At 28.8% G+C, this 8,905-nt stretch overlaps 3 protein-coding genes across 4 annotated transcripts; 1 reads left to right on the forward strand and 2 right to left on the reverse strand.

The window, feature by feature from the left end:
• Positions 1-2,295: 2,295 nt before the first annotated feature.
• On the reverse strand, positions 2,296-3,578 carry LOC135956662 (protein-L-isoaspartate(D-aspartate) O-methyltransferase-like). The gene is made up of 5 exons (XM_065507212.1): positions 3,423-3,578; positions 3,210-3,346; positions 2,883-3,123; positions 2,651-2,814; positions 2,296-2,581 (listed from the first exon to the last, which is right to left on the reverse strand). The coding sequence occupies exons 1-5, from the start codon at positions 3,475-3,477 to the stop codon at positions 2,495-2,497; spliced, it is 684 nt and encodes a 227-aa protein (XP_065363284.1). The 5' UTR covers positions 3,478-3,578; the 3' UTR covers positions 2,296-2,494.
• Positions 3,579-4,539: 961 nt separating this feature from the next.
• Positions 4,540-5,820, reverse strand: LOC135957367 (protein-L-isoaspartate(D-aspartate) O-methyltransferase-like). 2 transcript variants are annotated; one of them, XM_065508101.1, is made up of 5 exons: positions 5,666-5,820; positions 5,398-5,534; positions 5,089-5,329; positions 4,870-5,033; positions 4,540-4,790 (listed from the first exon to the last, which is right to left on the reverse strand). In XM_065508101.1, the coding sequence occupies exons 1-5, from the start codon at positions 5,796-5,798 to the stop codon at positions 4,704-4,706; spliced, it is 762 nt and encodes a 253-aa protein (XP_065364173.1). In that variant the 5' UTR covers positions 5,799-5,820; the 3' UTR covers positions 4,540-4,703. The 2 variants fall into 2 exon arrangements, with proteins under 2 accessions (XP_065364173.1, XP_065364174.1); XM_065508102.1 differs by having other exon boundaries at positions 5,626-5,713.
• Positions 5,821-6,189: 369 nt separating this feature from the next.
• Positions 6,190-8,191, forward strand: LOC135958218 (tether containing UBX domain for GLUT4). Its single transcript, XM_065509100.1, has 5 exons — positions 6,190-6,761; positions 6,884-7,226; positions 7,289-7,643; positions 7,714-7,900; positions 7,954-8,191. The coding sequence occupies exons 1-5, from the start codon at positions 6,259-6,261 to the stop codon at positions 8,063-8,065; spliced, it is 1,500 nt and encodes a 499-aa protein (XP_065365172.1). The 5' UTR covers positions 6,190-6,258; the 3' UTR covers positions 8,066-8,191.
• Positions 8,192-8,905: the final 714 nt, after the last annotated feature.

The following is an 8,905-nucleotide window of genomic DNA, read 5'->3' on the forward strand; positions in this document are numbered from 1 at the left end:
TAAATTTGAATAATTATTTTACTGTTTAATAAACCCTTTTTTGTTCCCAGTAACAGAATTGCTTTTACTGTTACTATCAGCTTGTCTATATAGACGGCCTATGTTGAACATCACTAAATTAAGCATTTTTGATAATAAATATGTATATTGAAAGTACAATTATGTATGCAGAAGCTGAAATTCTGGAGCGCCGTAACTATATAAATATATATATATATATATATATCATAAACTAGGAGAAAGCGGACAAATGTGTTTTCAATTCTTTACCCGCTATCTATACTTGAAATATATTTATCATAACAATTAAATATATTTAAATAATTATTTGCTTATGTTAACGGTTTGTTTTTTCTTTTTATATAATATTGCCAATTGGGCCTAAAAAGGTACTTTTTGATAATGAAAAAAATATGTTTTTTTGAATAAATATGAAAAATATGTTTTTTGAATAAATATGAAAAATATGTTTTTTGAATAAATATGAAAAATATGTTTTTTGAATAAATATGAAAAATATCGAGGGCCTACATTCAAAACCCCCTATCTTTGATTTTCACGAAAATGAATTTTTGATGGTAAAATGTGCAGTAAAACAGCCCTCATATATGGTGTGAATTTTATAACAAACATGTTTTTTTTGCATTTTTGAGGTTCAACTTCAAATAAGTACTGCTGCAAATAAAGACCTGTTTTTTAATAAAATAAAATACATGCAAATTTAAATATTTTAATACAAATTAGGAGAAAATAACAATTAAATATTTATTTAAATACAAGTAATATAATAAACCTCAATAGGTGAATAAAAATATTAATAAGCTCAAGAACAAGTGATTGATATCGAGTTATTTTCGGTCTCTGGGATAAATATAAATATAAGAGAGAATAAATAAATAAAAATAACATATATACTGTGAAATGAAATATCCGAAGGTGTACAGGTAAGAAATTCCAACATCGATCAACTCTAACAATGTTCCTGTGTATAACAATCTGGGTGTTTCTAGTGGAGTGGGTAAATTTATTATATTTATATATCATAACAATTAATAAAAATATATGCTGCAATTTCGAAAACTATCAAACAAAAGATATTTTAAAAGACATTTTAGGACTTTTCAACATAAGATAAGGCAGCACTGGTCAGCTGCTTCCACTTTGTTGAAAGCGCAATGATGTGTTTGTTAGTAGTACGGAGCTTTTTGCACAGTTGCTAACAACTGTACTGAATTAATGAATAAACTTTATAATCGAATAATTCTTTATTTTGAATTCAAATTTATTCAGCCGAAAAGATTTTAAACTCATAAAGTTGACAATTTTTTGAAATTTGTACCAAAAAAACTAATTCAAAATAAATTTTTCTTTTGAAAATTTTTTGTCTTTTAATTTTTTTAAGTTTCTTTTTATTATTAACCATAACATATAGTAATATAGAGACGAGACGTAATTGTCAAAACCCCAAGTCTCTTGCAACAGCAAAATACATATGTACATGTTAGTTGTTGCTGGTCCCATTTAAAACTATTTTCAATTAATTGAATGTAGCCAAAGTAAATTAATAATTTACTTTGAATGTAGCGATATGTTGGAAAAAGTATTGAAAGCTTTTTTAAAATATTTTTTATGGAACGAAGAAAAAAAGTCTACTTTAACAAAAATTAACTTTAAGAGTTCAAGTTTAACTACAGAAAAGAAACAAAGTTTCTAAACTCTTTAATATATATAAGACAAATGTAAACATTATTAATATATTAAAAGAAATATAATATTAAAAAAACTAAGAGTTATTTTGTGGTTAGCCTGAATTCTGTAAGTTATAACACAATAATATCGCTTTACCTAAAATATGTAAATAATTGTTGATCTGCTCAGACTTCAGTCCGATTCGAAAAAGAATATATTTTCGGATTTAAGAAAGCTTACAATAGGATTTGTATAAATATGTATAATTATAATTTCATTGGTATGTGAATTAGGTTCTTGTACGATAACAAAAGTTATCTTTCCAATCAAATTAGGTAGTGTTATGAATTATTCTAAATTATTGAAAAAAGTGATTAGACAGAAAATTTACGAATTATGGAAACGGAGCAGTATGTTTTGACATTTGATATCAAATATAAGCTATAAATGGTATTGATATCGCTGCATTAAATTTAAAATTTCTTACATGCTATCATAGTTATTAGAAAGTATTAAAATTTAATTTATTCATAAAAATTATATCACGATATTACCTGTTTTGACTTGTTAAAGTGTAGTTAAAAAAAAGATAATCAAAACCAGCAATTTAAACAGATTTCAGTGTTTTTATTCCTCAAAGGAAAGCTAAACAGTTTTAAATAAATAAATCAAAAGTTTTATAAAATATATGCAGCTTTCAAAGAGAATATTTTTGTTCATCTGCTTAATGCAACCAAACCCAAAAGCGATATGTTACAAACCCTAGCAAAACAAAAACAATAAACGCTTTGAAAGCTAAAACAAGTCAAGAGCGTCGCAAATCAGTCAATGGGACGTACATAACTCCCATTAAACGTGTATTTTTCACATTGCCGTCTTCATCTTTGTCATACTGTAAATATAAAATGATTTCTAATTTTGATCTACATATATGAATATTAAATTTGAAGACGAAACCTACCTGCATCATATATTGTTCACCGCCCTCTGGACCTACTGGTACTATTAATCTTCCACCTTTAGCCAACTGTTCTATTAAAGCTGTTGGAGTTTCTGGAGCGGCGGCACCCACATGTATAGCATTATATGGAGCATGTTCTGGAAGACCCTTACGGCCATCACCCTCTAATTTTAAGCAATGGTCATATACATTTGTATACATTCATGGATTAAAATCAAAAATATATACCTACCTACGATTATGAGTTTTCCTGATTGCAACATTTGAGGGTCATCATTGTTAAGATTTTCCTTGCTGAGGCAAACCAATTCAGGTTGATGTTCAATACCCACTATTCTAGTGTTCGAATTATCGCCTTGAGCTTGTAGGTAACGATAAAAACAAGCTGTTAAATATCCAGAACCTGAGCCAACATCTAAAACATGGGCACCTGGTTTCATATGATCTCTTAAATATTCCAAAGCAAAAGCATGCTGATATAGAAATACATATTTACATAAATGGGTTGAATGAAGTGTTATTACGAATTAGTATTTTACTTAAAAAAATATGCAAATACCATATGTGGTGCGCTTATGGTAACGCCATGTCCAATACTTTGAGGAGCATCCATATAAGGATTGCGAGGTGAATAGAATTTTCTGTCTGTGGCTATCATGGCCTCTGCTACTGCATCAGACGCAATTACCCTATACTCTTTGTATTAAATAGACGCAAAACATGAATAATACAACATACATAGTACATATTATAAATTTTACTGAAAAATTACCTTTTAATTGTCGTATAAGGTCTGTATTGTTAGTTCCTACCGAACGCCAGGCCATTGCAGTTGTTAATAAAACAATAGTTAGCAAAAAACTTAGCAATAACTGCAGTTTGTCCGTTTTAATAATTTTTTTTAAGGACAACAAAAAAAATTGTATGCTCAACAAAATTTATTTTTTGACAAATGCGAAAAAAGTTGTTGTTTCGAGAATCTCTGACAGCTGTTCTTTGTTTATATCTATTATATTTTTTTATGGTTTTGCAGTGTTGAACAAAAACAAGAGTTATATATTTGGCCGAACCGAATCTTTTATACCCTTTAACTAAGTATAATAATTATAATTTTTTTTAAATATGTACAGTTTTCTGTGAGAAAACATTTTGTTTTGTGGAAAATATATATAGAAACAAAGTTATAGATTTCATAGAGTGAACTTTTTGTTCTAAAAAATCATACACGATCAGCACTTTGTATACAATTGCTTATGCCTTTAATAAACATACATTTTCCGAAGCTTATGCAAAATATTTTTGCCTACACTTTATTATAGCAAAGATATAATAAACAGAAAATTTTCTGTACTCAACGCAGAGCCATAAAAGGATTAATTCATAGCAGAAATCGACCAATTAAAGTGTGGAGTAAAAAATAAATGCAAGGTATATAACAAGATATTAAATGAGCATTAAAATTAGTGTTTATAAAAGCATTTATTTGTCTTGCAATGTTTGTTTGTATATTAGCTTACGACAAAATTTGTAATTTAATTTTGAACCAGTTCTCGTAACCCAAATTTGCGGGGCTACGAATGTATGCATTCATGCATACAGTTGATGTCAATACAATTTTATATTCGAAACTTAATAACCTCATCTGGAAATATTCCGGATGAATATTTTCTGAAAATACTTTAAAATGCTTAAAATTTAGAATTTTTTTAAAAAAAAATTTAAGTTTGAAATTGAACATTCTTAATAAAATTATTTTTATTAAGAATGTTCATTATTTAGAGATTGTTTAAAATGATATTTGTTTAAAATTCGAATAAAATAAAGTGAATATAATTTAAAAGTTTTAGCAAAATATTGTATGGACATCAATTTGAGCATTAAAATTAATGTTTTTCAAATATTTGTTCTCGACATTTTATTATACAAATTTATAAGTATGTATTTATATACACAAGAAATCGTCTTACCTATTAATTATATAGATACATATATCTATATATGTATATTATATAAATCTCGTTATATTTTATTAATAAATTATTTTATTTGCCTATTAATGACGCTCCAAATCAGTCAAAGGAACATACATTACGCCTACCAAACGTGTTTCACTCACATTTCCATCTTTGTCTTTATCATACTACATATTACAAAAAAAAAAATAGTAAATAAATTTAAAAAAATATATGTATGCATAACTAAATCCAGAAAAATATTACCTGCATCATATATTGTTGTCCAAGGTCTGGACCTACTGGTACGATTAGACGTCCACCTTTAGCCAATTGTTTTATTAAAGCTGTAGGCTTGTCAGGAGCTGCAGCGCCAACATGTATAGCGTTATACGGAGAATATTCCGGCCAGCCTTTTCTTCCATCACCCTCTTTACAAGTATATATACTAAATTATATATATAATACTTGGAATGACAAACTTACCCACAATAACAAGTTTTTCCGACTTTAGCATTTGGGGATCATCATTGTTCAGATTTGTCTTGCTAATGCTAACCAGTTCTGGCCGATGTTCTATACCCACCACTTTTGTATTAGTATTTTCTCCTTGACCCTCAATGTAGCGATAAAAACAAGCAGTTAAATAGCCCGAACCCGATCCCACATCTAAAACATGACATCCTGGTGTCAAATGATCCCTTAAATATTCCAAAGCAAAAGCGTGCTGCCATTATTATTCCAAAAATATCGTTATTTTTAATTTTATTTTTAAAAATTAAAGTTCATATTCACCATGTGTGGTGCACTAATAGTTACACCATAGCCAATACCTTGTGGTGCATCCATATATGGATTACTAGGTGCATAAAATTTACGATCCGTAGCCGTCATTGCCGCAGCTACGCTATCAGTTGCAACAATTCCACATTCTTTATATACAAGATATTTACATACAAATGCATGTGTAAAAATGTACATACATATATATGTAAATATAAAAATTCATAAGTATGGATTTACATTTTATATAACCATGGAGATTGTAATTATGAATATTTACCTTTCAATTTTTCTATTAGATCTGCATTATTTACACCAACTGAACGCCAAGACATTTTAAGAAATCTGCGTAATAATTTAAGACTGTGCGATGAAAGTTTATTAGTGAATTGGAATTTATTGCAAAAATTCATAATTCGCAAATTATATCGCAGCTGTTTTTGTTTACAAACAATTCTATAAAAACATAGCTGATGTTTGCATGCAAGGTTGATTAAAAGCAGTAGTAAAATGTATTAATTCTTAACATTTATTGCGAAATAAATTGTCAGCTTATTATTGTTGTGGCTCTGTCCATTTTAAAAAAAAATTGAGTTAGGTGTGAATTAATGAATTTGAATTTTGTTTGGTATCGGTAGTATTTTGACTTATTTCAGTAATGGTATTTAAATGATGACCTTAATTTCGACCTGTCTTAAATTATTAATAAATTTACAACCACTACAATTACAACAAATATTAATGAATAAAGTCTTTTAGAGCTCTGCAATGACAATTGTTTTTCAAATTTTGTTTTGATTTGGAATTTTACACTTCATCACTTACTTGAATAAAAAAGTAAATTAAACAAAAAAGAAAAATATATTAACAATCATGGATTCTAAAGTTACTGTTCTTACACCAAATGGGAGAAGACAAATCGTTAAAGTTACTCCTAATACCACAATAATGCAAATACTGGAGGAGGCCTGTAAAAAACATGGTTTCTCAAGCGATGAGTACATTCTGAGACATCACAACAAGGAGGTGTCCTTATCGCAAATGTTTCGCTTTAGTGGCTTACCCAATAATTGTTTGTTGGAAATGTCACAAACGGATAAAAAACGTGTTCCTATGCCAGTTGATATATGTGTACAAACTGAAGATGGTACACGTAAACAAGCACAGTTTGTGCCGGGTGACAATTTATGGCATGTTCTTAAACAGCTGCAGGGAGAAGGAGAATTACAGAAATTTGAAAGCCCAGTAATACTTTATATGCGTCAAGAAATTTTGGGTGAACAATTGTTGTCGAAAACCACTTTAAAATCGTTGGGCATAATGGAAGGTAGAGCCCTGTTGCGCTTGGTGGATAAACAGCCAGAGGAATTAAAATCGTATGTACATACAATATTTTTTAAAAAAAAACTATTTAGAATTATTTTTTTTATTATGCAAAATAAAATAATTTTTATTAATTTTAATAAAATTTTATAATAATGTATATAAAAAATTTAAGGCAAGCTATGGTTTATAAACCACCAGCACCTAAAGTTGTATCAACATGTGACATGGAAGACGACAAACCAAGAACTTCAAAAAGTATAGTGCCAGGAGGTAGTGGTTTTGCCATAACCAAGGACTTGGTACAATCTCTTAAAAAGTCGTCAGCAAATGAAACAAAAGAGTCCACAACAACTGAAAACAATGAGGCAGCAAGCAATGTTGAAACTCCAGAACCGGAAAAACCAAAATATGATTGGGGCTCGGCACCAGGTCGTTCGATGCGTACATCGGAATTAGAAATGGAAGTTGATGAAATAGAAAATCTAGAACCAGAAATCGAACCCGAATACCATATAGTAACTAAATTGATTGATCTTAAATTAAATACTTGATTAACATTTTCCAATCTTCGTTACAGCTTGGTGAACGTAATGCAATCATTTATTCCTTAGACTCGGCTCAAAGCCAAATAGAAGATTTACCAGATTCATTTTATGATTTAACGGTTAATGATTTAAAATTAGTATTGCGCGATCTTAAAAAAATAGCTGCAGGCAACGAAGATGCACCACTACTCACTGAAAAACTCAGGGAATTAGAAGATAATAATACAATGCTAAGGAAAATTGCTCAATACAAAAATTGTGTTATACGCATTCAATTTCCTGATCGCCATGTCATACAAGGAATGTTTAAACCAATCGATAAAATCTCAGATGTCAAAGAGTTTACTAAAATTTACTTGGAAGAACCTGAAAAGCCATTTTATCTGTGTAAGTTTAATATAAATGAAGTTAAATTTGATAAAGATTTCTAAAGACTTGTTGCTCGTTCTATTTACAGTTACCATACCGCCTAAAACTAAATTAGATCTGGATAAAACTTTACTAGAACTGGATTTTGTACCAAATGCATTAGTACATTATTCTCTAGAGGATGAAACAGATAACACAGACAAGTTTATAAATCCACAGTTTCTTAACAAATTAACACCTGCCGAAGGAGCTTTTTATGTAGCAAGTAAACTAAGGTTAGTTGTAAATATATGTATTTTAAAAGTTTGACTACTTTTCTTTTTTTTAGAAAGCAACAACACGACAAACACTCACATAATCAAGTCGCATTAGATGTTCCAAATCCATCAACAGGTGCTATACCAAAGCGCCCTCGAAATGATGATTTAAATAATAAATAATATACACACTTCATTCTTTTTAAATGCATTTAATGTAGACCTTAAAAGAGAAGTACCACAAAAGTAACATGAATAAAAATTTAACTAATTTACTATTTTTGAAAAATAAAAGTCAAACAAAATTAATTGCTGGTCTTTTATTTTTATTAATTTAAAAAATATTTTTTTAATTTATTAGCGAAAATTTTTAAATTTTTTTGTAAAAAAAATTTTTGGTGAAAAAAAATTCGGGGTAAAAAATATTTTCCCAATTGTAGACCCCGACTTAATTTGGCCTAAATACGTTGCAAAGGTCTTTGAAATATCTATTATTGAATAAGGGCATTTCCTTTGGCGTAACGTGACATTTGTATGACAAAATGTTTAAAAAATAATGAGAAAGTTTGGAAAAAGTTTTTTTTATATTTACGAAGTAATTTAGTACCACTTTATTCAGAAAAAATATTGCATCAATTGACCCTAAGGAGTTGAAGATATTAGCAAAAATATGCGATTGCGTGACGTTATCAAAAACAGAAGTGCGGTTTGACTTGCATTACAAAATTGTGTGTAAAACAAAACAAGTAAGAAAATATAATACCACACACTGAGTAAAGGTTTTTTTAATTTCAATAATTTATTTTCGTAAATGATTTTCGGATGTTGGCGTTATATGGGAGCTATGACCAATTATGGACCGAATGCCATGAAATTACTTATTTCTGTTGAACTTTATGTGGATACCAAAATTTTTAAGAGATTTATGCTCGTTAAAATGATTTTCGGAAACGGGACTTATATGGTGCTATGACTAATGTATATACATATATATAAAATGTACCAATCATCATAAAATTAAGT

Source organism: Calliphora vicina, chromosome 4, assembly GCF_958450345.1.
Source record: "Calliphora vicina chromosome 4, idCalVici1.1, whole genome shotgun sequence".
Lineage (NCBI taxonomy): Eukaryota > Metazoa > Arthropoda > Insecta > Diptera > Calliphoridae > Calliphora > Calliphora vicina.